General features: G+C 56.0%; 13 protein-coding genes across 13 annotated transcripts; 7 read left to right on the top strand and 6 right to left on the bottom strand.

The window, feature by feature from the left end:
- Positions 1 to 437: 437 nt before the first annotated feature.
- B0T15DRAFT_278596 (uncharacterized protein) lies at positions 438 to 1,440 on the bottom strand. The gene is made up of 3 exons (XM_062863549.1): positions 1,390 to 1,440; positions 893 to 1,206; positions 438 to 807 (listed from the first exon to the last, which is right to left on the bottom strand). The coding sequence occupies exons 2-3, from the start codon at positions 1,062 to 1,064 to the stop codon at positions 578 to 580; spliced, it is 402 nt and encodes a 133-aa protein (XP_062719322.1). The 5' UTR covers positions 1,065 to 1,206; positions 1,390 to 1,440; the 3' UTR covers positions 438 to 577.
- Positions 1,441 to 2,759: 1,319 nt separating this feature from the next.
- On the top strand, positions 2,760 to 4,029 carry B0T15DRAFT_513703 (uncharacterized protein; the record flags this gene model as incomplete). The annotated part of the gene is made up of 3 exons (XM_062868061.1): positions 2,760 to 2,872; positions 2,928 to 3,514; positions 3,653 to 4,029. 3 exons carry the CDS (start codon positions 2,760 to 2,762, stop codon positions 4,027 to 4,029), a joined length of 1,077 nt encoding a protein of 358 aa, XP_062719321.1.
- Positions 4,030 to 4,133: 104 nt separating this feature from the next.
- B0T15DRAFT_540501 (uncharacterized protein) lies at positions 4,134 to 4,761 on the top strand. Its single transcript, XM_062869791.1, has 2 exons — positions 4,134 to 4,233; positions 4,306 to 4,761. The coding sequence occupies exon 2, from the start codon at positions 4,438 to 4,440 to the stop codon at positions 4,729 to 4,731; it is 294 nt and encodes a 97-aa protein (XP_062719320.1). The 5' UTR covers positions 4,134 to 4,233; positions 4,306 to 4,437; the 3' UTR covers positions 4,732 to 4,761.
- Positions 4,762 to 4,909: 148 nt separating this feature from the next.
- Positions 4,910 to 6,169, bottom strand: B0T15DRAFT_278373 (uncharacterized protein). The gene is made up of 3 exons (XM_062863548.1): positions 6,023 to 6,169; positions 5,237 to 5,964; positions 4,910 to 5,149 (listed from the first exon to the last, which is right to left on the bottom strand). Exons 2-3 carry the CDS (start codon positions 5,953 to 5,955, stop codon positions 5,089 to 5,091), a joined length of 780 nt encoding a protein of 259 aa, XP_062719319.1. The 5' UTR covers positions 5,956 to 5,964; positions 6,023 to 6,169; the 3' UTR covers positions 4,910 to 5,088.
- A 797-nt stretch (positions 6,170 to 6,966) lies between these two features.
- On the top strand, positions 6,967 to 8,455 carry B0T15DRAFT_576861 (uncharacterized protein). The gene is made up of 2 exons (XM_062871042.1): positions 6,967 to 7,267; positions 7,324 to 8,455. Exons 1-2 carry the CDS (start codon positions 7,262 to 7,264, stop codon positions 8,164 to 8,166), a joined length of 849 nt encoding a protein of 282 aa, XP_062719318.1. The 5' UTR covers positions 6,967 to 7,261; the 3' UTR covers positions 8,167 to 8,455.
- A 933-nt stretch (positions 8,456 to 9,388) lies between these two features.
- Positions 9,389 to 10,763, top strand: B0T15DRAFT_504738 (short-chain dehydrogenase). The gene has a single exon (XM_062867508.1). It carries the CDS (start codon positions 9,633 to 9,635, stop codon positions 10,623 to 10,625), a length of 993 nt encoding a protein of 330 aa, XP_062719317.1. The 5' UTR covers positions 9,389 to 9,632; the 3' UTR covers positions 10,626 to 10,763.
- A 203-nt stretch (positions 10,764 to 10,966) lies between these two features.
- Positions 10,967 to 12,394, bottom strand: B0T15DRAFT_496081 (trichothecene 3-o-acetyltransferase; the record flags this gene model as incomplete). Its single annotated transcript, XM_062867156.1, has 1 exon — positions 10,967 to 12,394. The coding sequence occupies one exon, from the start codon at positions 12,392 to 12,394 to the stop codon at positions 10,967 to 10,969; it is 1,428 nt and encodes a 475-aa protein (XP_062719316.1).
- Positions 12,395 to 14,095: 1,701 nt separating this feature from the next.
- On the bottom strand, positions 14,096 to 15,514 carry B0T15DRAFT_513699 (uncharacterized protein; the record flags this gene model as incomplete). The annotated part of the gene is made up of 4 exons (XM_062868060.1): positions 14,096 to 14,159; positions 14,228 to 15,219; positions 15,290 to 15,393; positions 15,478 to 15,514. The coding sequence occupies 4 exons, from the start codon at positions 15,512 to 15,514 to the stop codon at positions 14,096 to 14,098; spliced, it is 1,197 nt and encodes a 398-aa protein (XP_062719315.1).
- A 1,058-nt stretch (positions 15,515 to 16,572) lies between these two features.
- On the top strand, positions 16,573 to 17,298 carry B0T15DRAFT_278262 (uncharacterized protein). The gene is made up of 2 exons (XM_062863547.1): positions 16,573 to 16,814; positions 16,897 to 17,298. Exons 1-2 carry the CDS (start codon positions 16,680 to 16,682, stop codon positions 17,053 to 17,055), a joined length of 294 nt encoding a protein of 97 aa, XP_062719314.1. The 5' UTR covers positions 16,573 to 16,679; the 3' UTR covers positions 17,056 to 17,298.
- A 90-nt stretch (positions 17,299 to 17,388) lies between these two features.
- On the bottom strand, positions 17,389 to 19,417 carry B0T15DRAFT_540484 (uncharacterized protein). Its single transcript, XM_062869790.1, has 2 exons — positions 19,132 to 19,417; positions 17,389 to 19,072 (listed from the first exon to the last, which is right to left on the bottom strand). Exons 1-2 carry the CDS (start codon positions 19,247 to 19,249, stop codon positions 17,541 to 17,543), a joined length of 1,650 nt encoding a protein of 549 aa, XP_062719313.1. The 5' UTR covers positions 19,250 to 19,417; the 3' UTR covers positions 17,389 to 17,540.
- A 311-nt stretch (positions 19,418 to 19,728) lies between these two features.
- Positions 19,729 to 20,686, top strand: B0T15DRAFT_278172 (Mss4-like protein). The gene is made up of 2 exons (XM_062863545.1): positions 19,729 to 20,117; positions 20,186 to 20,686. The coding sequence occupies exons 1-2, from the start codon at positions 19,877 to 19,879 to the stop codon at positions 20,578 to 20,580; spliced, it is 636 nt and encodes a 211-aa protein (XP_062719312.1). The 5' UTR covers positions 19,729 to 19,876; the 3' UTR covers positions 20,581 to 20,686.
- On the bottom strand, positions 20,618 to 22,669 carry B0T15DRAFT_278201 (uncharacterized protein). Its single transcript, XM_062863546.1, has 4 exons — positions 22,654 to 22,669; positions 22,271 to 22,583; positions 22,089 to 22,214; positions 20,618 to 22,021 (listed from the first exon to the last, which is right to left on the bottom strand). Exons 2-4 carry the CDS (start codon positions 22,496 to 22,498, stop codon positions 20,792 to 20,794), a joined length of 1,584 nt encoding a protein of 527 aa, XP_062719311.1. The 5' UTR covers positions 22,499 to 22,583; positions 22,654 to 22,669; the 3' UTR covers positions 20,618 to 20,791.
- A 326-nt stretch (positions 22,670 to 22,995) lies between these two features.
- Positions 22,996 to 26,729, top strand: B0T15DRAFT_540479 (uncharacterized protein). The gene is made up of 2 exons (XM_062869789.1): positions 22,996 to 24,146; positions 24,229 to 26,729. The coding sequence occupies exons 1-2, from the start codon at positions 23,210 to 23,212 to the stop codon at positions 26,319 to 26,321; spliced, it is 3,030 nt and encodes a 1,009-aa protein (XP_062719310.1). The 5' UTR covers positions 22,996 to 23,209; the 3' UTR covers positions 26,322 to 26,729.
- Positions 26,730 to 26,952: the final 223 nt, after the last annotated feature.

Here is a 26,952-nt window from a genome sequence, read left to right as displayed (position 1 = left end):
CCTCAATCAATCCCAAGTCATGCTGGCGAACACCGTTGAGAGCAGCCTCCTAAGTTAACGGCGTGCGCATATTCATGTCGTCGTCGCTCTGGTAACGGCTGACCCCTGGTTCCACTTTCTGTGGGCCTTGTTTATTACCCCTGAATGCGCTGACTGTCAAGGCGTCCACCTCAACGTCCCAATGCAGTAGAGACACGAAAACGGAGACATTCCTTGCAGATGCTGAAAGAATAGGGAGCTCGGGGGGCAGCGTGTATGAGGTACGTACTGCATGCTTTTGTGGTGTAAATGACTTCATTATTCATGCTCCGTGCCGCAACGTTGCTAGGAGCGACACAAACATATTGTAGGAGAAGACAGAGCTACTAAGGAACCGACAGCTTGGTGATATAGAAGTAAAGGAGAATAGGGAACAGTACATATGAGCCAGCGGGGTGTCCCAGCCGTCTTAGACAATCGTCCGGAATAGACCTCTTGTAAGACCGTAGGTAGACAGTGTATGAAATGAGTATGCCTCAATATGGGATAAAGTTTCCACGAAATCAGGGACCTGAGCCTCAAAAGATGGTCCGTAAAATCAGAGAAAGGCGTCCTCGACAGGTACCCATAGTCTGGCGCCCGTTGTCTTGTCTTCGCGCCACCAACGCTGGACTCCGTCATCCCACTGCCATTCGCCCAGCTCTACCGGTGGGATAAACGGTAGGAGAAAGGCGGCAAACTCGCGAGGGTCACCGGTAGACCTGTGTCTCTCAACCATCTCTTTCCGTTGTTTCCGCTCCATGTTGATGATGACCAGTTGTCGTTTGTCATAGACGCAGTCAGAGGGACCCGGGTCCGCCGGGATGGAGGTTCGTGGCGGTGCTTCCGGCGGCTTGGGCGCCTCGTTGTTTGTATTTTGTGTTGTACAAGCTCCGGGACTCTGTCCGCTGCCTTGTCGGCTTTTGATCCGAGTGGATTGTCGCTTGCGGATCTGGGACCTTAAGCGATCTCCTCGTTGCCGTCTTGTGCCGGCGGAATCTCCTGGATCTTCTCGCTGTTGTGGTTGGGTTTGGCTTTTGGAGCATACGCTTGTCCGGCCGTCATGCAAGTGCCGACACGTGGAGATATTGCTGGGGTGGCGAGCTCGAACGCCATCTCTCATGTGCCTCCGAGTGCGGTTTCTCATCTTGTGTGATGGGGGTGGACGGAGGTTGCTTCGTCCGTGACCTGTACCTGTGTAAACAAGGCGTCCCTAAGGTAGTCGCCATCCAGCGGGTTTGTTTGGCCTTAGGTTCTCGTATTGTTGATGGCTTGGAACATCATAGCCTCGATTGAGTCCGGGGATCGTGATCAGTCCAGACAGCAACGTGGCACCTGTAAACCGCTCGGGGCCAGAGATAACTTAAGTACCTAACCTAAATGTCGCAACCAACTTGTGTTCGTTGTGCCAGTTCAGCTCGGAAAAATTTAGCGGTTACCCTCACCTGCGTTTGGCCGATATCCGTCTATTGCCGTCGGATGGCGTTGCAGCCTTGTGACGCACACCTCAGCTGCCGAGGATGCACAGTTCTACGCCTGCATAATCATAGCCGATACAGAGGCTTTCGGTCAAGAAGAAGGCTACAGTTAATCAAGAGTCTCGGCAGCATAGGTAATCATTGCCCACTTTTCGCTGTCATAGATAGGGTGATTCGGCTGACAACTCGAACGTTGGCGCTCGAGAGATAGTCTGTTCGCTGTGTCTGGACTTTGATAAGCAAGCGCCAAAGCTGGCCGCATGCTTTGCGGTCAGGTAATAGCAGTGCTGTCGATCCGTTGACTGTCGGCTGCGGCATACTCAATTGGGGGCGGTTGCGCCCGCGGGCCTTTCAGGGCGACTCGTCATGAACCCTCCCCCGCTGCTGTGGCGTTCCCCGTTTATGCAGTAGTATGGTGTAGACCGCCTTGCAAAGAATGTCGCCATTCCCGGGACCTAGAAGAATGAGGACAAAGGATAACCTACGGACAGATACGTCTACCCCTGGTCCGTACCATCACTACACACCTTGATAGACAGAGGCAGCCCCGAACCCGACGTGTTATTTCCATCCTTACGGCAGACTCCTTGAGGGGCCACTGACAGATCTGAGTCACCATTGTATTTTTGCCCCCAGCAAACCTCGTTTTTTTTGCTTGTCTTTTTGGTATCCTGCTTGCACCATCCGCCACAAGATGTGTATATTCGGCTGCTTTGGTGGCTTTCCTCGGTACCAGTGATTCTGTTTCAAAATTCCTTCGTGTACCTACCTATGTTGCTCTGGCCTTCTAAGCAGCAGGCTCTCCGTTCCTGGACAGGGCCACCTCCTGCCGGCTTCTGCCTACCTTATGGCTTAGCATTCTGCCGCGAATTTGTGAAATCAGACACCTCTCGGGAGAACTAGGCGTTTTTCCCAACAATTGCACCGACCAGTCTCGCTAGCTCCAATCTCACCGTCTCGATGTATGTGTGTATGTATGTACATTGCTACCCTTCATCGGTCGTACGGCTAACGCGTAGCTGTAAAAGCCATTGTCCTTAGGCTTTGCTATCAGTCTGGTAATTCAAAGGGTAACATAGCTTGGAAATCCGGGTCAGCCTCTCAGTGCCGCGGACCAAGAGCCCCTATGAGCATAAATACTGGTACTAGTCGAAGCAAAGCAACGGCAATGCCCCGAACTGCGAGACTCTCACCGAATCCAGTCCCCCTTTTAAACCCTCCGATCCAACATCAATCGGTCTGGTTACCTTGCAGGATCACGCCATGAGTCAAGCGCCTTGCTTCCCGAGTGGCGGCGGACTGCCGGCAGCTGAACCGCTGCGTGGTCCGGTTCTTTCGAGTGACAGTGGTCAGGCGCCTTCAGCTCCTCATGCTCTGTAAGCTCTCAATCTCGCCAATCGACGAGTCCTGGTTACCTTCTGACCAGCGCAGGCCTCAGAAAACCCCAGGGCGCCAACGGCCGGAACGCCCGCTAAGAAGCCGCCTGCTGCAACGACTCGAGGCGAGCCTTGCCGTCGATCCAGACAAGGAGGTGATACTGCCGGTGCTGGTTGTTGGTGCGGATCTGAGGCAGCATGCCCTTCTGGCTCGTTTCAGTCAGCTCTACGAGCTGTCGCTGGTGACGGACGCTGCAGTTCGCTTTCTCGGTTTCGAGCCACTCAGCCTCCCCGCCGGTGTCCTGAAACCCTTCAGCTGCCCCCTGGGGCGTATCAACCCCGTGCGCTACGTGGGACTGGTGGTCGAGCAAGCGCGGAATAACCTCTCACAAACCACAATTGGGCATGTCATTGTACTGGACGGCAGGTTCAATGACAGGGGGCCTGATCTGTATCTGGGACGGCGATTCTTGCAGGATGTTTTCGATGGAGGCCTTCCGCCAAAGGCCGCATACGCCGTCGGCGGCGCGGGGCAGCAGAGCAATCTCCCCAATCCCATGAGCCTTGGTCAATTTGGCAATCCAAATCCACCCTCTTGGACGCCGGTGATGCCCGTGGGGACCGCAGCACAGCAATTTTGGGGTATGTTTTACTTCTGTCACCAACGATGGTTGTCGTGATAAGCATGAACTCAGAAATGAGGCTCTGTCCACGGCCCGGCCCGTTTGTGCCGCTTTGTGCTCGGCTGATCCTGGCTAACACTCTTTCTTATGCGAACAGGGCAAACTCAAATGCCTTCTTGGCCGGGGCAAGGAGGCGGCAGCAGCAGCCTATCATACGCTCAACCCTCCGAAGGATTCCCCGTTGCGAACCAAACTTCGGTCCTCCCCGCGCCGCAGATCCCCATGGCCGGAAACACAGGTGCCCTGCTGTACTACGCCCAAGCAGCAGGCGGTGCATACCCGTACGAATTCCCACAATCGACGCAGACACCCGAAGAACAACACGCCCCTGGGCCTGGGGGTCAGGAGATGCCGCTGTGGAACGCTAGCAACATCGTCTCGAATCAATTGCTGTTCGCATCACCACCACCACCACCACCACCACAGGACTTCGATCCCAGCTTTGGCATCAATGGCGACCGGGAGGTTTATTAAGAGTCCTTGATGGTCAATAGGCTGCTTCCGTTTGACGTACGACGTCCAGCCCAGCCCGACATTGTGGCAAACCACCGCATTACCTACCAAGGGCTGTGAGGGGCTTTTTTTTTTGCCTTGTACAACACAATACAAGAGTTCGATACACGTCCAAAGTGAGGAGAGGACTGCGGTATTGAGCTGCCCTGCTATTATCTGAACGGAGTCAGTCTTTCCGAGCGAAGGAAATTGCTCAGGACCCCGGACAACGTTGACACATTGCTGACGATGACCCAGCTGAAGGACCTACAGCTCTCTATATATCCTGGAAGAGGTGATGACGTGCCGCCGTGGATACATCTGTGTTGTTCTTCTCTGCTGGATTTCTTCCCGCACCCGCGGTGCTGGCGTTGTCAGACGTGGATTACTATGGCGGATCTGGATGCCGCCAACTCCGACGACTCGCGGTTTTTTTGGAGCCAGGTGTCTGTATTTGATTTCTGGTTTTTGCAGTTAAGGTACGTTGACGCTGCTTGTATTCGGGTTTCTTCGTCATTTTGTATGGGTGTTCAGGTGGTGGTTTTGGGTGCAGGGATTTCTGTGTATTTGCGTATGTACTTGTCAATACCCCTTTTCTTTCACGATCCCGGCGGATCCTCGAAATTATATGTCAGGGAACATTCAAGTATTGGTCTCCAATCTCGAGGAACTTACCTACGGTAGGTATACTGTACAGAACATGGATTACGTACGGTAAAGCGGCCATATACAGGTTGTGGCAGCGTAACAATCATCTCCAAATCAGTAATTACATGACCTTGCCTCCTTCATAACATCATGCTAGCGTCGTGAAGTGGTAGTCGCCCATGTGCTGCAGTCTTGCATGCACCGAAGGCAGTCACCATATCTCCGGAAGTTAGAGCATATGCCCGAGTATCGTAACATCGAGGTAAAAGAAACGAGAAGGAAACACGGAAAGTAAAAAGAGAGAAAGACAAGTCAATGGCTACGACAAACGCTAGCCCCGTGGTTTCTTTGACGTCTGCAGCAAACTACCCCCCTCCTCCCCTCCAGCACGCCTCATCCCGTTGTTGGGTTCTGGTCACCCTCCGAGTCCCGTGCCACACCGTTACCTCCATCCCTGCGACAGATTTCCAAGTTAGCGTTACACTTGCATGCGGGTAATAAACTGTATAAGGGTTTTGTACGACAACACGGTGGCACCTACCACTGAAATGATGCATCAGTGTCCGTCAGCCACTCCCGGATCCCATCATGCTCATACCCATGCTCATGCTCATTGAACGAATGGTCGAATGCGAATGCGAATGCGAACGGCATATCATCATCCCCGTGGTTCTCCCCGTGCTGGGAAGGAACGTAATGCCCGAGAGGGACTTCCTGCGATTGCGAATACAAAGCAGCATTCCTCCTGATGTGCGCGTCGCCTATGATCAGCGACACGCCGAGGTTCCCGTGCGTCTCGGTCTCCAAGACGGGGAACTCCATCAGGGAGAAGTTCTCGTTACTATTAACACCCCCCACCAGCCGGAACCAGACGGCCGCGTATCGGATCATGGGTATTCGACCGCGAGGCGTGGCGTAGTATTGGACATGGTCTCCGGGGAAGAAGTGGATGGGGCATCTCAGGGTCTCGGCCACCCGCGCAGGGATGCACGAGAGGGTCCAGAGGGGACTGGTGAGGCAGCCGGGTAAGGTCACGAAGTTGCCGTCGCCGGTCAAGAACTCCACGTCGCCGACTGACTCGCCGGGACAGAGGGAGTTGAGGTCAATGGGTCGACACGGGCGGGGACGTGGACGTGGACGTCTGAGGGCCGGGCCCGGAGGTCGAGGCGGCGGTAGCCTTTCGGGTTGGGCCGGCGTAGAGACGGAGATGTTGAAAGAACCGGACCCGGAAGGGCGATGGCGGCTAGGGGCGTTGTTCATATTCTTGGTCTGGAAGAAGAGATTATTGGCGCGCGGCCACGGCGTCTTCCGGGTCTCATCTACTCACCTAGGGAGTGACAAAATTGTCATGGGCGCCCCCACGCAGGCGGTTTCGGACTTTGACGGGTGTCGACAAAGCTATTGTACCGAGTCTTTGGATGGCTTCGACGCCGTTCACACCCGCCGTTTTCGTCCGTGCCGAGGAGAACCACACGAGGCGAGGCTTCTTCACGAACAGTAACAAGGCTGTCCGCAACTAGAGCTTTGACGAACGGGCATGCTGGCGCCCGCGTCTCTTGTGGTTTTCGACCTCCGGCGGGAGGGTTGAGATTGGCCTGGGCGGTCGACACCAGACGTTGTGAGGCTGCGTACTAGTGAAAGCTGCAAGTGCACAAAGTACCTGGCGCGTAAAGGGGGGTGAATGGGGGGCAGGTGCTTGTCAAATAGTTGTTGCACACACTTGGGGGAGCTACTAATACTAGTCGCATACAGTTCGAGCCCCAGAAAGACACGGGAAAACTAGAGGCAGCCAACGCCTTGGGCTCATCTTGTGGCACGTCACAGACGAACATGTTCTTTCGGGGTCTTGGTCACCCGAAGAGTAAATAGGTACCTTACCAGTCGACATCGTCTTCTAGTTCGCGCACCGCGGCCGCTGACTCCCAGGGCGGACTACTACGGCGACATCGGCTGTGCTGGCCATTGAAAGGTGTTCATCCAATTCGGATTGAGGCGTCCTGTGGCTGGACGATGGCTGCATATTGCTGCTGCAGACTGTGGGCGGGGGAAGAAGCGTCGTGATCATAACTCTTGTATTACCGACTCCATGCAGGTCGCCTCCCAATGATGGGGGATGGGCCGTCTCTCCTAGTGGTTGACTGATGCGCTAGCTCATCATGTGTGAAGATGTACAATTACCCAATAGAGCCAGCTGAATACCCATTGGGGCGGTACAAACCCAGCCGCGTCCCATTTTTGTAGCCGGGCTGAGGTCATATGCAGAACTGATGCCGACAGCACCACCAGGTTTCCACAGCATATGCCGCCGAAGATAACGAGGCGAGGCTCTTAGAATGGAGGTCAAGTCCAAGTGTACCACGTAACTGTGGCCACAAGTATAAGAACCTCCCGGTGTCTTTTAATGAATCTCCCGTTGTCCCTCCCCTATCTCCCATGCCTCTATTTGCAAGCCCTTCCTTTTCTCGCTTTCAACCAATGCACCACTAGTTTGATGGTGTATCACGGCTTCCCACAGTCGTGCTGGTATGTGTTTTAGGATGCTTCTGTCACACTGAAGGCATCAAGCATGCCGGTACAGTCAATCCCTAAACCGCTTTGGGGGGAGAACCCTTGCTGACCATCAAGCAGTCTGCAATCTCCATCCAGGCAGTATCAGTTTACGGAGAGACCGGCGTGCTGGCGGAGCCGTTGGGGTATTTCGTGGAAGCCCAGGGTCACGAGCCCGGCGGCTCTCATGTCATCTCCGCCCAGCTCGTGGCCTCTTTGAGCGGTTACGAGCTGCGGGTCATCCAGAAATGGGCAAAGACCGGGGAACACTTCATCAGGCTCGATTGGACCTTTCCAGGCCACACCTACCCCAAGTTCACGACCCGGCATACCCTCGACTCAGGGGAAGCCTCAGGAGATGTGAGCTTCAGCGGCGGCCTCGATTGGGCACAGCGGATGCTGAACGTCACTCAGGCACTGCAGCTTCCCCGCCATGCAGCAAGCTTTCACGCCGCCGAAGGAGGCCAACATCCGCCTATGCCCAGCTCGGTGTTCACAGGGGATAGTCCAAAACTCCCTTTCCAGACTTTGCACCCGCCTCACCCCTATTGGAACACGAGTGCTACATTTCTGAACACCCTGATCCATAAGGCTCCCAAAGACGCGGACGATGAAGCATCCGTCTATTCGGAGCCCACTTCGGCGAGGACTATCTCGGATACAGACGCCAGCTGTCCTTCCTCGGATCTAGCTTCCACAAGACAGCCTTCCCCCTCTTCTGAGAGTCTCCCGCTCCCACTCCAAGAGTGGACAGAGGACGACCTAGTTCAACATCAGCTGCGGATCGACATGCTCCATAGGCAGAGGAGGGACGCCGAGGCCATGTACGCCCACAACGGTGATACCAGCGGCTTGGTCGCTGTGATGGCTTCGGCGTCTCAATCCATGGCCAACTGGGATTCTTCTGGGATGCCGAGGTTCTAGTTTTCTGTCATCTACGTCTCAGTGTGTAAAATTTGGGGAATTTCGTGGCCGATGACTTGATACACGGTGGGACAGTTTCTGGAAGCATGTCCCCTAGTCTGTCTACAGGGCAGTACGTTGACCTACGTTTTCATATCCGTCCGACGGGGCTTGGAATTTTATAGGGACGGTCTTACGGATGACTGAGATATAGTATGGTCGTCTTGATGGTCTAAAGCCGAATGAAATCAAGTACATAGGCAAGATATATAGTTAGCACAGGTACATTATACGAGCAGTTCAACATCCATGTCTTGAAAGGCAGCATATACCCGCATGATCAAGATGAAACTGGGATAGAAGTCGTACAATACATGTATGTACAGTAGTACAACACATACATAACGTACCCTGAACGGTCTGCGCTCCCATGCGCACCTCGACTGCGAGTGAGATAGGATCCCCGGTACTCACAGGAGCTTTCGACGAAGTTAACCTCAAGATGCTCAACCTAAGCTTCAGTCCCAGAGTCTAGCAGCTGCCCTTTACCCAGTCCTTCCCTCTACGCCGCGGCTTCCATTTTGTGCTTCACATCTTCTTAACCATAAGTACAGGCGAAAACCACAAAAGAGAATGTGTCAAGGACCGTAAGAGACACATGCAGAGCGGAATACACGGGTATTATTTGATCTCAATCGTCGATGGTGTCGAAGGGGGATCCGAAATCCCGAACCTCCTGCTGGCCCCTTGTCTCCATCGAGCTCCTCAGCAAGTCCACAACATGGCAAGGACACTTAAAAGTTGCCCAGGGAAGAAACCAACGGACAGAACCGGCATTCGCCAACTGTGTATAGCCTCTGATTGCGACATTCCCATTCACACACCTTATACCTTAAGTACTAGTAACCTAGGTCGTCGTGGTCTAGGCGGAGCGGTCGCCAAGCCTTCCCGAACAGGAAGTTTGTTTCGGGCTGAGCCAATCAGCGATCAACTACAATCTCGGGTCCTTGTGACTCGAGCGCTCATCGGTCACCAGGGTCACACTTGACCAACAAAGGGCCCTGCCAGCAGGTAATGAGTGAGGTACTACTAGTAGTGAGCTACGTATGTCTAGGAAAATACCTAGGCAAGTTCCATGGATGCCAAGCTGGTCGTCATCGGAGAGCGCCGGCCGGAGGCGGAGCAACTTACCGAGCCGGAAAGGCGTGGGTGCACGTCGGCTTCTGCAGTCCGTCGGAATTGTACAGTTTCAATTCCGTCCCGGCAAGGTCATCGAGAGGTACTTGCCGAAATGTGGGCTATGAAGTTAGTTGACGATGAAGATGCCCTTTCCGGCAGCCCGGCTTTTGTTATCTCTCAATTACTGATAACGGTGCCCCCTTTCTCGGAGCCAGTATTGGAGGCGGACGTTCACCTCTATAAGAGTCGGTCTTCTTAGCCCTTTCGACGGCCCGGTTTATGCCACCTCCAACTATCACCACCTCATCATGTCCTTACCCAGCAAACTCACCATCCTTATAACCGGCTGCTCCACCGGCGGAATGGGCGCCGCCCTGGCCAGCGCCTTCCACAGCGCGGGCCATCACGTCTATGCGACGGCACGAAACCCGTCCAAGCTGGCGCCCCTTGCGGAAAAAGGAATCCAAACGCTGACCTTGGACGTGACCTCTGCGTCCTCCATCGCAGCCGCCGTGGCATCCGTCACCGCCTCGCTACCAGCAGGCAAAGCGGGCCTGGACATGCTCGTCAACAACGCCGCGGCCCACTACATGATGCCGACAGTAGACGCCTCGCTCGACGCCGCCCGAGCCCTATTCGACACGAACGTCTGGGGCCAGCTAACCGTCACGCAAGCCTTCCTCCCTTTACTGCTGCGCTCTTCCTCCCAAAACAATAACAAAAACAAAAACAACAGCAACAATAACAACTTCCAGCCCATGATCGTCAACCACACCTCAGTCGGCTCCGTCACGACACTGCCGTTCCACGGGGTCTACAACGCGTCCAAGGCGGCGCTGGCCATGCTGTCCAGCACGCTGCGCATGGAGCTCGCGCCCTTCGGCCTCCGCGTCGTCGACCTCAAGTCGGCCGGCGTGCGGACCAACATCATCGGCAATAGCAACGTGCACGACCCGGCCCGGGCCGATCGCCGCCTGCCGGCCGGGTCCATCTATGCGCCGGCGCGCGAGGCGGTGGAGAGGGCCATGGCGCAGGAGGGGTTCCGCGGGAAAGGGATGGCGCCGGAGAGGTGGGCGGAGGAGGTCGTGGGCTTGTTGTTGTTGTCGTCGGGGAAGGGGAGGAGGGGTCCGTCGCCGCCGAAGGTGATTTGGAAGGGGGAGGGTGCGATGCTGGCGAGGGTAGCTGCTGCGGTGCCGTGGTGTGGCGGGTTGTTTGAGGGGACCGTGAAGAAGGTTACCGGATTGGATGTCGTTGAGGCGATTCTTGATGATAAGCGGCGCAGAGCCGATGGGCACGTATGATTGAGCAGGAGCTGGCGGTACCTACCTTACCTTATGCTTGCAAGGTGGAAAATGGGGGGGAGCTCCACGAACCGCTTGGGCTCTCGACCTAGCCCCTAGGCACCAGTCAAGATACCTACAGTCATCTTCAACATTACCATTTCCCGCGCTTGAATTACCTATATGGGAGAACTAACGGGAACGCACAGCCGTTCGCACGAGATCTGTGATCATTTACCCGTTGAATGGCGTCAATACGAACCACGCTCATACCATATAACACGGTAACAATTTCTCCGTCCGCAAAACGGTTCATTCCTGCACTAAGCTCCGCCCCATAGACTGGCATTTATTTCCTCCTTTCACCTCGCCTCGGCAAACCTAGTCCACAACGGCTCGCTCAACAACCTCTCCAGACTGCCTTCCTCCACGCCCACCAACACCTCCAGGCCCCCGTCCGGCAGCGCCGGCAGGACAACTTGCAGCCCATTGATGATGCCCTCGCTGGGCGCCCGCACCGCCTGCATCTTCCCCCCGAGCACACCGCCCCAGTCCACCACCAAGAGGTCAAACTTCGCCCACGTGGTCTGCACGCAGTGGTTGCCAGGCACATCCAGAAACGCCGTCGGCACCAAGCGGTCCACATCGTCCAGCCGATCCGCCAGCGCGGCCACGTCGTCGGTGAACTGGCCGTCCGCCCGCCGCACTGCCTGGCGGATGCGGACCGCCAGGTCGGCCAGGCTGAGGGACGACGAGAGCATGTCGCGCACGGGCGCTGAGGCAGCGGCCCACCCCAGGAAGCAGCCCAGCGTGTGCGGGTGCACAGGCGGGTCGGCGGTGCGCAGGCGGCCGTCGAGCGCGACGATGAGCACCGACACCGGGTTGTCGTCGTCGTCGGCGGGGGCGGGGGCGCGGGCGGGGTGCGGTTGCTGCACGGCCATGACGGTGCGCCAGAGCAGCGCCGTGAGCGCGTCGTTGGTCGAGATCCATGTCGTCTCGCTGTCGTCGGTCGGGCGGGTCGCCTTGGCCGGGGACGCCTCGGCCTTGAGCGCGGCGAGGGCGGCGGGCGAGAAGTAGAAGATGTGCCCGCGGTGCGACGGCGACGTCATCTTGCGCGGCGGGCCCTGCGGCGTGAAGGGCAGCAGCGTGTATTCCGGGTGGTCTTCGGCCCGGCCCGGGTTGCGGCCCGACGCGCGCATCACCCCCGGACGCTCGCGGTCGGCCAGCATGGCGGGGTCGATGTGCACGGGGTCGAGAATCGCCAGGCCCTGGGCCCGGCGGCACCCTTCGGCCCAGAGTTTGGTCCAGGTCAGGAATGTGTTGCCGTCGCCGAAAACGTGGAAGAGGCACCACGTCAGGATCAGTCCGCCCGGGATGAAGTTTGCTTGCACGAGAGAGATGGGCAGGCGTTCGCCCCGCCGCGGCCACGCGTAGCGGCGGAAGAGAATGTCGCCGTCGAACGCGGACAAGGGGAAATGCTTCGCCTTGAGGTCGGCGTACGTCATGGGGAACGTGCCGGGAGAGCGCAGATCCTTGACAGCGATGCCTTTGATCTCGTCTCCGTCTGCTATCGGCTGCGCCCTCAGTACTCCGGCCTGCTTCGGCGCGCTGTCCGGCACTGCCTCGCAGCCAACGATGGGCAAGGTCTTGGTGAGGGCATCGTAACCGCTCTTGAGGATGTCGGCGACCCTGTTGAGGTCGTAGCCCTCTCCGAGCTCAAAGGGGAACACGTAGCGCACGTACACCTTGGGCCCGATCCGCTCCAAAGCCGTCAAGGGCGGGATGGCCATGTCTGTAGAGGCTTGCAACAGGCCCATTGGCATTTGCGGGGTGGAGAGAGAGAGGACTGGGAGGTCGGGAAGGTCTGGTATGGCTCGGAAACATATAACTAGGTATCACCCGAGGGCACGACAGCGCTCGATATGAACAGCCTATAAGAAGACGAACAGGACATGCCGTTCGCCATACCACCCACAAATGGGAAATGTCCCGACGAGGTGCAGTTTCACATCTGGTTACACGCATAGTGGCTGGACATAAAGACCTTACAGGTGTAAGGAGTCGTTCCATACACGGTACAGCATGTAAGCACCCGGCAGGGCTGCAGGACGTTCGTGTAACATCAACTTGCACCTGGGTTTCAATCTTCTACCATCGCCAGAGAATACCGGGTCTTAAAATCTCACTGGATCTTGGATAACACGCAACCAAGCATACATCGCCGTTGACACGGAGTCAGTTTCCCGTGTGCCAAGAACCTTGGGATTTTGTGTCTTGATGCGGGCCGTGAGCAACCCGTTGGGTTTGCAATTACTCTAGATTTCCTGTTCAAGCTAATGTATTGTTTCTGCTTCCTCGATATCGGAGATCAGTACTCTGTAGATATAGTATAGATGCTATCCTTTCCTTCCACATGCTCTCCATCCTGGTTGACCTCTTTTCATCCTCCCAGGAGGACTGACGGCTCGACTATCTGCGCCAATGTGAGCATAGGAATCCGTTGTTCACAATATATTGGGGCTGCTGCCCACCGGCATCGCTTGAAGAAGAATACAGTCCTCAAAGTGACGCCGCCGCCATTGCTACGGTGGATGTCTTGGTGGCCATTCAGGGGTAATAAACAGTCGAGAAAGTGGAGCCAGGGCTTGCGGTTGTCAGAAGCGACGACAATCCCTTCCTACTCCACTGTAAGATCTCTCCACGTGCTCTCTCAACCGCTCTAAGGTCAGACCTGCGTTTAGCCACATCCGACAGTGTGAGGTGTAGTCACCAGCTGCCGTCAACAACTCAGCCGAGGGCCGTAATCGTCAAGCACTATCGATGTTCGCTTAGAGAAAACCGTGATGCCAACTGGGTCTGGTATTAGTGAGCTACAACCACGGGAACGGAACCGTACCATATCGCCGTCGTCAGCCCAAAGCTATGGCACGCTAATGGTTCTATATGGCGGATGCCGAATGTGAAGATGCAAGTCACCCTTTGGTAGGAAGCAAGTCCATCCTACGCCGGGATCGAATCCTAACCGAAGAGGTCTGATAGCCGACGGACGAGACAAACATCTGCGCTGACGGGCTGATTTAATAGCATTGACAATAACGCATAGCCTCCGTTCCGGTATCTGAATAGAGGCAGAAGGACCTCGGCTCCACGAACAGCAAACGCGGGTTGTGAACTTGTAACTGGAGTTCCAGATGTCAAGAAATCAGCGGCGTCATGTAGACCACCCTAGCATGTGTCAATAACCCGCGACGAGCTGAAATGATAAAGGAACCCCCTCGCCCAACGCCAAGCAGGGAGCCCAAGAATATACTCCGTAGTCGAATGCAAAACCACCACTGAAGCTAGAGCCCTCATCTTCCTCCAGGTCATTCTCAGCTTCACAAGAAAGAAAATCGTCGTAAAGCACGCCTTCTATGCGCGGCCACTTGCCCTCCCTCTCCTACCGGCACCCGCCCCGCGTCTCAGCCGAGATCATTATAGGATCGGCCCCATCACTCCTTCATTTTGACGTAGTTGCTCGGGAATATTCCGTGCCTTGTCCCAATCATACCAGTCCTGTAACAACAGTAAGTCAACCCACAACTCTTCTTCCCGGCTCCTAACTTTTGAGAAGATAAACGTACCACCAGTCGTTGTCGCTGTCCGTCTTCTTCAGCACCGTGATGATATCCCCCTTCTTGAAACTTAGATCGCCCGGCTGGTCAGCTTCGAAGGTATAGAGTGCAATCGCCTCGTTCTTCTTCATGAGCGCCTCCTTGCTTGCATAGTTCGGCTTCGGCGCCGCCGGTCGTCCCGGCCCGACCTTCTTCGCCGCCCCGTTCCCAGCCGCTCCTGACCCGCCAAAACCGTCACTGAAGGTATTGGACCTTGAACCCTGCCCAAACGACCTTGGCTGATCGTAGACATCATCCTGCCAGGTTGACGACCTCTTTGGCCGGTCAAACTCGTCGTGCGCCTGGCCCCCGCTACCGTGCCCGTTGTCTCGCGGCTGTCCCTCCCTGTACCCGGATCCTGCCGAGTTGCCCCAGACAACGTCGTCGCGGTGATCGTCATAGACCGGTACGTCATTGTACATCCGATCATCCATCGTTCCCGGCGACACTCCGCTAAAGACGCGCGAGTTGAGGACGTTCAGGAGCGGCGCGGCCTGCGGCGGCGGCCGCTCGCTGCCCGAGAGTAGCTCGCGCGCCGAGATGGGGCGCCCGTACAGCTTGGTGTTGGCATCCTTGCGCTCGATGATCATCGACCCTTCGAGCGACACGCCGGCAAACAGGCCCTTGGTCTTGGAGTAGCTGAAAATACCCGCCACACTCCTCAGCGACGCGGCGCCCGCTGCCTCGGCATTCCGGCCAACGGGACCCGCCGCAATCGACACGTTGCCACCCAGGGTCAGAGAGCCGGCTTGCGAGAAGGTCTTGACGGCGCTCGCATCGTTGAGGATGAAGACGAAGTCGGTCAACTCGAACCCGATCTGCCCGCCGAAGCCGGCGCCGCCGGTCGCAATCGCCGTGGGCGCGCTCCACGAGCCATCGGGAAGCCGGGCAACGACCAGGCCGCTGCCGAACCGCGCGGAGCCCAGGAATCCGGCTTTTATTACTGTGAGAATCGCGAGACCCTTGTTGTGGACACATGGATTTAGTCTCTGGGGAAGCAGCACGAGCGCGAGCGGGGTGTGGGTTGCTTACCTTCGCGCCCGCGAGTACCGACGGTGGGATGACTTTGTCCGGGCCGAACGCTTGTCTTGGGTCAATAAATGATGTCAAGATCTTGCCGCACTTTTTGCATTCCGCTGTTCACCAAGGTGTCAGTAACCCGGATCCGTGAAACAAGAATCTGCTGTTTCTCCAGCGCTGAGCGATCGAAACGAACTTACATGCCAAAGACGACGGAAGGGGGTTGTTGATGCCCATGGCTGCTGAGTTTGTGCGGTCAGTTGACAGTGACCGAAGGAGCCAGAAGAGGTAGATTCAAAGTGGTGCCTGATAGTTCTCTAGCAATGGCGAGGTGGTAACGTCCAACGGTCGCAAAGTAGCCGAAGGAGCCGTGGAAGAGTGTGGGGATGGCCTTCCAGGTCGTAGGTTACCGTCCACTGTTCAAACGTTGGTTCAGTGGAACCAAACCGACAAGAATCACGGATCGCCGGCAGAAACCTCGTTTACCTTCAGAAATCGGCAAAGGTGTGATTGTTGAAGAAATTATGGAATGGCGCCGCGCGTCATGGCGGCTGTGAGAGCCGAACGAGCGGGATGAGCGGAATGTTCCCCGCAGCAAGTCACAAGCCAAGGATGCCACAGTTCTTCTTCATGCTTTGCGCGACAAGCAGACTAGTATTCCGGTAAAAAACGCGGTGATTTACGAGTAGAAACTCCCTGGTGTTTAGCATTCAGTTGGCTACAGTTGTTCATTTTCAATGATGGCTTCAAGGCACGGGAAGAACACCTTTCTGTCCTGATGAACTGAACTCCGTTTCGCAACCTCGAACCCCTGCAGCAGGTTGACATCATCGCCCGCCACACTGTGGCTGGAGTTGTCTTCAATGCCAAGTCGGCTGGGTTCTGGATCGTCCGCGGCGGAAGACACCTTTCATGCCTCCTGGTTCACTCGAAGTTGCAGGTTGCCGGACATCTCGAACGAAGAATCTTATCCGAATTCTCCACCATAGGGTCAACCTCGCTGTTGCTTCCCTTAAACTTGCAATAGGCTCAGGAGATCGGACGACCAGAGCCTTCCGGTACCGCCCACACTTACTTCACCTGAAACACCGCTCGTTGTCCCGAGCCTCACGCGCCCTGACGACCCGACAACAATTTCAACGTGGCGGGAACGACAACCTCCTTACTCCATCTACCTTACACAGATAGGAAAACGAACGCAAGCAGCTGAAACCAACTCTTCCTATTCCCATCCGCAACCAGACTCCACGAATACAATCTCGTACGCGACGCAAGGAACCACAGCCCACCCGGCCGGGGCCACCTAATCGCCGGCCCAGTCACCGCATCACCTCGCCAACAAACCAAGAAAGGCCCCTCACAAAGCAGGTACAAAGTCAAGCAAAAAAAACAAAAAAGAAAAATGTCAGAAGCATACGAACGCGAGCGGCAGAACAACGCCCGCCTAGACGAGCTCTCCGCCAAGGTGTCGGCCCTGCGCGGGGTGACCATCGACATCTACGACTCGGCGCGCTCACACGAGGTGATTGAGTCAACGGTAAGTCATTCCTACTTTCCCCGTCCGAAATATGGAAGAGAGAGGGCGGGGGGGAAAGGCTGACGGGGGGACTGCTCTCTAGAGTGAGACCTTCTCTTCCATGGGGACCCAGCTCAAGGGGTCAGCGAGCCGGTTGGGGCGGATGGCGGCGTCGGGGAACAAGGTGGCTATTTTCAAGCTGTCCGGAATCATTATTGGGGCAGTGCTGGTGTTGTATTATATCTGGAGGTTGTTCTTCTAGGCCGGTTGCTATGAAGATCGGTGTGCGCTGCGCGGTTGGGTCGCTTGAGCAGGGGAGGAGGATAATGCTGTCAGGGCATAGCCGCGTCAAGGGCGCGGTATTTGGATGAGGCACGGGGCAGGGCGGCGTATCATTTTGTCGGGGCGTGGGCCGGGGTTATTTGGGCTTGAAGGATGGCCACCATACCGATTTTCGGACTGGTTATCTGGCATGGGCATAGCACGGCGTTGGGTGTTCTTTGGAAGGATTCCGCACTGGTCGAGCAACACATAAAACACAACACAGGATACGCCGGTTGAGGCCCGGTGGGATAATAAGTGAGTTTATTATATCTGTCAAGTCTTGTGTACCAGTACGAGACCACGATCGACCGCCCTCCCTTTCTAGTACCGCTGGCTATATGATTCCCTGCAAATCCATGCTAGGACTTCGCCATATCGCTTTGCATGCTTCCTCCAGGTAAATTGATGGTGCAAGCTCGCTCTTCACTGCCAGACATTCGAGAATAGATCTTCACTCGCTCCAAAGCCGGCTGCAGGCTTTGGAGGGCCGCTGGTATCTGCCGTTGTCGTGCTGCTTGTCCACCCGCCAAATTCCTCGTCGGCCGCTACCTTGGGCACAAACCCTCCTGATGCCCCAGGGACAATGGGCTTGCTGGCAAGTGCCGCCCAGTCATTTGTTGCTGCGGGTGTAGTTGGCTTAACTGGTTCCGGGGCGGCCTTGGGCGGTTCGGGAACGGCCCACGCGTTACCACCCCATACATTGGAGTCTGATAGGCCGATCGGATCTAGGCTTGTTGTGGTCGATGCTGCAGGAGCGGGCTTCGGCTGGCTCGCAGAGATATTAAAGACAGAGCTGCTGGTTGTTGTTGTGGTTGGAGCCAACACAGGCTGAGGAGTAGGAGCTGGCGACGAGGAAGATGCGGAGAAATCAAACAGATCGCCGAGGGCTGAAGAAGCCGACGTTGCGGCCGGCTTGGGCGTTGACCCCGGGGAGGTAACAGCGCCCCAACCAGACGAGCTTCCAGTGGACTGCTTTGCTTCATGAGTGGAGGCTGCGGGCTTGGAGTTGAAAAAGCTGCCACCGCTTAGAGCTGAGAAGGCAGAGCCAGACGACTGAGGCGCAGTCTTGGGAGAGGCTAAAGAGCCGAGATTAGAGAAGGCATCAACCTGAACCGGTTTGGAAGATGGGGAACTGGCAAAGCTCAGACTACTGAAGGCATCATTGAGTCCACCCATCGAGGACTGCGTTTGTGTCATGCCTGTCGGGGAGGGCATTCCGCTCAGCGACCCTGAGGGAGTATGAGAGACTTGCTGTGCGGGCGGTTGGGGCCTGGGGGCCGTCGCATAGAGTGAGAGAATGGACTGCTTGAGATCTGGACGCGACTGGCCTCGGCTGCTCGACGTCCCGGTTGTGCTCGCCGGCCGTGGCGGCGCGGCAGGTTGGGTACCTAGAAAATCTAGCCCTAGAAGCGAGTCTTTCGTGCTCGTCGCCTTGGGCGGAGCAGGGTCGGACTTCGGAGGAACCTGCATCGCCGCGGGACCGGCACTACTAGCTCTCGGTGGTGCCGGGGCTGGGGCGGGCACTGGATCCGCCCCGATAAGATCGGCCTGCGGGGCGGCTGCCTGGCCAACGGATGCCTTGCGCAGAGACTCTCTCCGCTCAATGTTCTGTTTCTCCTTTACAACGCTCAGCGGCACATCGTCATCGCCGTCTGCATCGAGCGTCGCCGGGTCCGGCATCGGCCCGTCCATTACCCATCTCTTCAGCTCGTACTTGGTGCGGATAAAGTTCTCAATCTTGGCCTCGGACGGGACATGGCCAGGAGCCAGCTTCGCCTCCCAGTACTTATTGGCTCGCGCATTTCCCCAGTTCAAGATGCTCTGTAGTTGCTCGTCGGTCCAGGCATCCAAGTCGACGGATTTAACTCGGCTGATATGGGTGCCCATCCCACGGTGGATGCCCGAACAACGGATGCAGATGAAGACGCCGAGGTTCCAACTTGCCCATCTTGGGTCTGGATCGCGCCGTCATCAATGCCAGTTCGGCGCAGCAGCTTGAGGGAGAAACACTCACGTTTATTGCGCTTGCAGTCGGCGCATACCTTGTTCGGCTCTAATTTCAGGAGGTTCTTGATGGTCTGTTGATTCTGCGCTGCCCGCTCGGCAGCGGGGTTGGGTGGCCGTCGAGACATCGGGAAGTTGTTGAATGGTTAGCCGTGGTGAAGGTCGTGAGTGTGAGGTCAGCACGAGACACAAAACCACAATAGGTAGTAGTTAAGACAGGCCCCTTTTTGAGTTAGCGGTTTGGAAACAGAAGTTGGGTTCACCGATAAGCCACGGTGCGGGTCTACCCAAGTTGCTTGAATTGAAATAAAGGAGTGAGGGGCGGCAATAAGCAACCCCGGTAGTTGCATCTCTATGCAGTACTCCGTGCCCACCTACCCTGTGTCTCCCGAAGGTAGGTACAGGTTACTGTACTTCCGTACATTGGCCCGTCCTAACCCCTTCCAGCAGAAATGGTGAACAACAGGCCATGAAAGAGCAGCAACCTCTTTGTATCAAGCAGCGCGTCTTGATAATCTCCAGGGAGCAAGTCGAGCATATGGAATTCGAGGCTGTCGATTACCTCTGACGTCACTCGGGTCAGTAGGTAAGTTGCCGAACTAATATTGCATTGAGGTCGAGGAAGTTGGAAGTGTTGATTCCAAATGTCAATCGCCTCAGCCTCGGCTAGGGTTCAGTAGTCTCTGTCGCAATTGCTTTAAACTTGTTGTATTCTGTTGGCCTCCGGCCGTATATAGACTTGCGGTCTCTCCTTGATGCCCTCACGACTCTTCAACATCCTGTTCACCCTCTCCAAGCTCACACGGCCTGGCGCCTTTCGGGCCCCGCTTCGAGCTCTCAACAACACCACCACCCTCAGGTCGATGCCCTCAATCCCCTTCCTCGGCGCTTTATTCGGAACTTCAGCTTCAGCATCGAGCGCGAAGAAGCCCGCCATGGCACAGCAATATCCCGACCAGCGCAGTGATGACGAGTGGCGTGCCGTTCTCAGCCCAGGTAACGCTTATCTAACATTCCGTATCTACTCCTTTCCAGATACGAACAATAGACTAATGGCGCTCCAGAACAATTTCGCATCCTGCGTGAGAAAGGCACTGAACCTCCGGGCTCCGGGAAATACGACAAGCACTACCCGGATTCTGGCGTGTACACGTGCGCTGGGTGCAACGCGCCACTTTACAAGGCACGGCATAAGTTCAGCTCGGGCTGCGGCTGGCCGGCCTACTTCGACAGCATCCCGGGTGCCGTGGTGCGGCACGAGGATAGGACGTTCGGGATGCTCCGTACTGAGATTGTGTGTGCTAAGTGTGGTGGCCATCTAGGGCATGTTTTCAAGGGAGAGGGCTTCCCCACGCCGACGGATGAGAGGCATTGTGTGAATAGCGTCTCGTTGAATTTTACGCCGGAGGAGGCAGAAGACGGCACGAGTGGGGAGGATAAAGAGGAGAGTAAGGCCTAGGTGTGGGAGGGATGGATGGATTGATGAACTTCTAGTAGTGGCCAACCGAATGTGAAGTTGTCGTTTCGAGATCATACGCCGAAGGCAGTGAGATTACCAAGCTACGGAGCGATACAAAGAGAGCTCCGTTTCATCCATCTGTCGGAATAGACGCACAGAGGCATCAACTTCTGCTGGCTATGGCGTACCAGATACAAGCAAGTCTGAGCCCTCAGAGTACATACGGTCCAGATCGAATATCCCTCATCTGCTGCAAAGTGCCAGATACAGCTTCGTCCCACCTCCGCGTGAATTCGCTCTCAAACTTTGCCAGTGCCTTGGATAAATCCGTTAAACTCTCCGTGGATGCCGCCTTGACGCCTGACCTTTCCATGAACTCATCCCAAATCCTCCTCGCTTCACACAGCCCTTCAAGCTGGATCTCAGAGACCCGCAGCAGCCAGTCATCGTTTGGTATAAGTGGCAGATCAAACAATGTCTGACTTGACGCTGGAATAGAAGCATCGTCGACGGATCCTCCAGTCTTTGACGACGTTTCGGGCTGGGAGAACGCAACCCTGGCATTTTCAGAACAATGCTGGAAGTCCACACCATCAAAACCGGTAGACATGCTTGGCCTTGAAATATCGTCGATCGTCTGCAGGCGTCTCAGCGTCGATTGGTGTCTGACAGCCGCCGGTACACCTTCTAGAACGCCTGGTGCCCTGGTAAGAGGGTCCATAACCGGATCTGCTTGTCCAAGGTTGCGGTGGCTTTCAGCGTCCAGGGGCTTCATGACAGGTGACCCAGTTGGATGATTTGCTGACTTGCCGGCCCGTGGGTCTAGTGACAGCCCCCTACTCAAATGCTGGGCTCTCGATGAGAGCAAGACATCCGCCCTGTTGAGTGTCTTGTCAAAATGCCTCGAGACAGTGTATAGCCTAGGACCGTGAGGTTCCAGTACTGTTGAGGTCCGTCTCACTCTCGGCCGACTTGATGAGACAGACCCTATCTTGCTGACTTTGTAGATACCTTCTCCGAGAACCCCAGGCACGCCCAGGGCCGACGCTGGCCGTAGTGGCACGAACGCTGGTGACCAAGGCCGATGGCTTGCCTGCAAACCCGCGGGGTAACCTAGCGGTTGACTAGGAGTCCGTTGTACCTGAACTCCATGTAGATGGCTTTCCAAGTATGGCCAATGCAAACCTTGTGATGCGGACGCCGCAGTTAAAGGGGGGCTTGAACTGTACAGGTGCCGGGGGTTGCTGGATGGCCTGTAACCTGGTGACATGTTTGGGTTTGGTCCCGGTAACGATCCGGCGGGGAAGGACCCTGGGGCGGGATAACGATCTTCATCAGCCTGTTCATGGTCAATCTTGATGCCTAGGCTGCTGAGTTCACGCAAGAGAGTATCGAGCTCGAATGAGTTCTTCAACGTGACGCCAAGGGTGGAGGACCCGTCCTAGGAGGAACAGGGTGAGTAAAGCTCTAGTACTAAGGCGTCGAGCTGTAGTTTAGGGATTGCTTACATTTTCCGCTTCCTTGGTATAGCGGAAAAGAAGCGAGCACTCCGGGGAGAAGCAGGTGACAGTACAGCGTTGGACCGGGGTAGCGTCCGCTGAAGGCTCCTTGAAACTAGCCAGGTCCAGCTTCACCTGATGAAGAGAGCTTCAGCTTGTGTCTGATGCGCGAGATGGATCGTTCAACTGACCAGCTCATCCGCTTTGTCTTTCACATGCACCATCAGAAAATGGCGCCACAGTGGCATCCGCGGTCGAGAGCCGGTGTATGGCCTGCGCGGTGCAAGCTCAAGCTGCGGCTTGAGCACCAGCTGCGGTTCCCTGAACACATTCGGCCGGTCATCTATGCAAATGCTCTCTAGTTCAAACCGGAGAATTGTTCGCTTAGTGTTCGTCGTCCGTCGTGAGGCTGGCATCATCTCAGAGAGAGGGTTGTCCAGACTTTTGAAGCTACGGTACTAGGTGATTATAAAAACAGCCAAGCTACACACGCCATATTGCAATCTGGGGGATGTGAGCGTTCTGATCTTCTCATCCGGTTCCCACCTAACCGGAAGGAGCTACCAGCACGCACTTGCCTGATGCAGTACATTCAAGTACCGCCTGTACTAGTGAGTCTAGCGAGCACCAGCGAGTAGCCGAATTCTTTACCTCGCAGATCAGGGTTCAGGCAGTGTTGCATCAAAGTACTTCAGTCCCATTCTTTCGCTTGCGGATGATCGCCAGGTCTACACGCTTGGATTTTCGGCGTTGTTATGCAAGTTACTATGTACTGTTGCGAAACCAAGGGATAACGTTATGTAGCACTCCGTACGGAGTACAAGACATCCATCATACATGAAAACTGTATGGCCCGTGCACGGCGCTAGGCCGTAGACCCACGCAACATCGTTAACCATCATCTGCATCGCGGCCAAAAACTTCCGCGAAACACCAATCGCAGCCAACCCTTGCAGCCTCGCGTCGCATCGCGCATTCCCCCTGAACGTTGACGAGGATTCTGTCGGTGCAATTCTTCCTACAACGTGTCGAAATCTCATAACGTATATTGATTCCGAACATATCTCAGCCTGCTCGTCCTGAGCGCACTGGTTCTCTGCGCCTCGTTGAGCTGAGCTCAATGCGCCAAAATGGCCCCGACAAAACCGACCGTTGAGCACACGGTCGACCGCACACCCGAGTATGAGAAGTTCATCGAGGAATTGCGCACATTCCACGCGAAGCGCGGTACAAACTTCGACCCGGAACCTAAGATGGGAAACCTGACTGTCGACCTGCTCAAGCTCTTCAAATATATCGTCGACCACGGCGGTTATGACAAGGTTTCCGACGAGAAGCTGATGTGGCGGAAGATGTGTGAGGGCCTGGGCTTGATGCGGCACAATGCGCCAGCAGATGCATATACGCTGAAACAAATATTCTACAAGAATCTGGCAGCATACGAAATCAAGACGATACACAACAAGGAACCTCCACCGCCCGAGATTCTGGAATTCACTACCGCCAAGGGTGGTGGCCTCCTGACGCGGACACTGGAGTCGTTTCAGGCCAGAAACAAGGCTGACAGAGAAGGATCGACTGAAGATGGTACCCCAAGTAGGGAAAGGCGGGCGGAAGATACCCCAGCATCTGGCCGGGCTTCCCGTGGTCTGAGAGAGGCCCCAGCCCCAAGGGTCATCTTCCACCCGGATACCAATCCAGCGCGGCAGAGCCGACACGCTTCGGGCCAACATTCCGGGGCGTCCGGCTCAGCTACGCATTCTCAATCCCATTCTCATCTTCCGCACAACTCGCAGGCACATGGCAACACGCCGGTCTCAACACCTCAAGCCCATTCCCATCCCAGTCGCGGAGGCACATCTCATCAGTGGGCCCCCATGGGACCTGACCTGAATAGCCAGTTGGTGCTAGGCTACCAACCGCAGCAACCGCAACCGGTGCCGCTGCGTATTGTCGACACTCCGATCAGTAACCCGGAGTTGTTTGCAAGGAAACAGCGCCTCTTGCGGCAGCCAGCAGCCCCGATACCCAATCCGGGGGCGTTTGTGCGAGCTTCTGTTCCTCCAGGTAAGTCAGCATGTGAGCGGAGGTTGTGCACTCGACTGTCCCCTTGGTCATCCCTTCGCCAATCCATTTAACATATGAACAGGGACCCTCGACGGGCCGAATATTTACGAGCGGTGTCTTCTATCCCTCCGGTCGGGCATCAGAGCAGAACAGGCCTTCGGTTTGAATCACTTGGTCAAGATCTCTTATGAGCGCGGTGATAAGTACAAGTTCGCACAGTTCCCTGGCCTCGCAGAAGGGCTGACCGAGTTCGCTCTCGGGGTCGGGAACATGTTTTATGATGTCGAGTGGACTATTTCGAACGACCCGGATTTCGACGAAGGTGAGGTCGGCGAGCTCGATGGTATCAATGGCACCGCCGACATCCTCGAAAGGATCGCTCAACTCCAGCCCAAGGACGTACATGACAACTTTCAGCCCGCTGAGTTCACTGACCAGCTGACGTTGGTCACCGAAGCCGTTTTGACCATTCGAAATATGGTCATGTTACCTGACAACGCTTGGTACATCGCCGACTATCCGCCTGTCAAGGATCTGCTGTGCATCATACTCAACCTCCCGCCGCTGGATCTCGTGGTTGAGCTAAAACACTGTGCTCTCGACATCGCGGAGCAAATAACCCCATACTTGGTTCTCGACTCCGACGACTCGTTGTACCAAACCCTGCTGGCGCAGCTCCAATCATCGGACCGTGGGACCATTCTCACTGCTCTCCGAGCCATCGGCCGTATTGCCATGAACCATGCCACCGAGACGAACAGGCTGGGCGGCGTCTCGCCTGCTACCTTACAGTCTCTCATGGACTGGCTCCTGCTCAACGACGATGAGCTCCTGGACGCGTGTCTGGATTTCCTCTACCAGTACACAGCCGTCGTCTCCAACCTGGACGTTATGTTGGAGGGGACCAATGTCGAGCACCTTGTAGTGCACCTTGTCCGGCTACTCTCGCATGGAGCTAAGCGCACACACCGAGAGATTGTTGTGAGCGAGGCGCGTCTTGCCTACGAACCCCCCTCGGAGCAGGTCATCCCGATTCCCAACGACTTGCAGGAACGTCTCCTCGGCATGGAAGAGCCCGAGCGCTGCTATGCTTGGCTTCGCTGCTTCTTCGAGGAGGACGCCGAGGCCCAAATCACCCAGATCGCTATCTGGCAAGCGTACAACGCATCATTCCTCGAATCCCTGAAACGCCTGGGGCGCTCTATGATTAACGCTCCAGAGTTTATCAGGCACATAAGTACCGTCTGGAAAAACGCGGGGGCGCAAGTAATCCGGGAGGGGCCCAACGGAGAGGTCCAGAAGTTTATTATGCGCGGAATCCGCCCTAGGTCCCACCCGATAACTCCGGAAGGTCAAGCATACTTCCAGTGCCAGTGGCAGCGTGGCCCCGGACAACCTGTCAAGTGCGGGATCTGGAATCTCACCGCCGAGAAGATGTGGACACACATCCTAGCCAACCATCTAAACGTAACCGCAGGCGAGGATGGCAAGTATCCGAACCGCGAGGCCAACTTGATCTGTCTCTGGGATGGCTGCACAAAGTATACGAAACCAACCACCATGAAGCTCAACCAATTCATGACACATATGAAAACCCACCTGAAAGCCGAAGAGGCCCGCCACGCCGCCCTAGCCGCGGCCCAGCCCGGCGCTGACCACATCAACTCACAAGCACAACAGCCGTTCAGTGCTGGTGTCCCCGGTGCCTCCCCTTCCAAGCGCAACTCCAATGCGGGTGTCGCCTCCAAAGCGCGCGTCATCAAGCCCGCCAAGACGATCACCATCACCTACGAAGAAACGGCCAGCGCGCGCGACGAGCGCAATCCCAATGCCCCGCCGCAGGCGGCCGGTATCCCGCTATCTGCGGTGCTGATCCTGCGGAACATTGCCCGCAACGTGCCCAAGACCCAGGCTGAGGAAAAGCTGGTCAAGGAAGCTGCCCAGAAGCGGAGCGAACAAGGTGATAATGAGGACAACAGTACTGATGCCGACCGGGCTGAGAAAATTGAAGCTGAGGTTGGCGGGTGGAACGAGCGGCTGTTCCGGCCGGTGATGCCCCGGTTGTGGGAGGTGTTCACGGAGAACCGGCTACTGTCGCCGTATGTGACCAGTCTGTTTCAGTTGTTGGATTGGAAGGATGAGGCGGATGCGCTAGAGCGGCCAAAGCGTTATTAAGGCGGTGAAGAGCGGGGCGGTTACTACTAGGTTGGATGAGCGTCGATCAAGTGGTCGCGGACTTCAATCATCCTCGATGAACTAATCCCGGGGGTTCAGCCTGCATACTGGGGTTTAACAATGAAAACGGCTACTGCGTTGCCTAGAGAATGGGAAGTGGTTGGTTCAGGGAATGGCAACAAGACGGAAGACGGACGCGGCAAGCCAGAGGGAGCATGGCGACCGAATAACGGGTTTGTGGGTGTGGTTTGTGTATGTACAGTAATACCCTTCCTTTGCCTGGCTGGAGTTGATGGGATTGATGGGGGAAAGGGATGTAGTACTTTGCTGACAGCGGACGAGATACGTCAAGGCTTCTAAAAGGTGTGTAATTGTTGGTATATGGAGCGATACACCAGTTATGCAATGCCTCGCAATCCCTTGCAATCGTGTCTGTACTGACAGTAGCCCGCGAAGGGTCCATTGAGAGTTTGACATACGTCATGCCTGAGCCACGAGAGAGCCCCGAGCCCGAAGAGTTTCAGGGTTCACGATGCTTCGCTCCGCACGTCAGAAACGATGGAAGCCCCGGACCCGACGATCTCTTGCGGCCCCGCTGTGGACTGGCCCGCTTCGGCTCGAACATGTGGAA

Source organism: Chaetomium strumarium, assembly GCF_033439665.1.
Source record: "Chaetomium strumarium strain CBS 333.67 chromosome Unknown B0T15scaffold_6, whole genome shotgun sequence".
Taxonomy (NCBI): Eukaryota; Fungi; Ascomycota; class Sordariomycetes; order Sordariales; family Chaetomiaceae; genus Chaetomium; species Chaetomium strumarium.
Note: the sequence above shows the minus strand (reverse complement) of the source record. Positions and strands in the feature narration are given on the sequence as shown.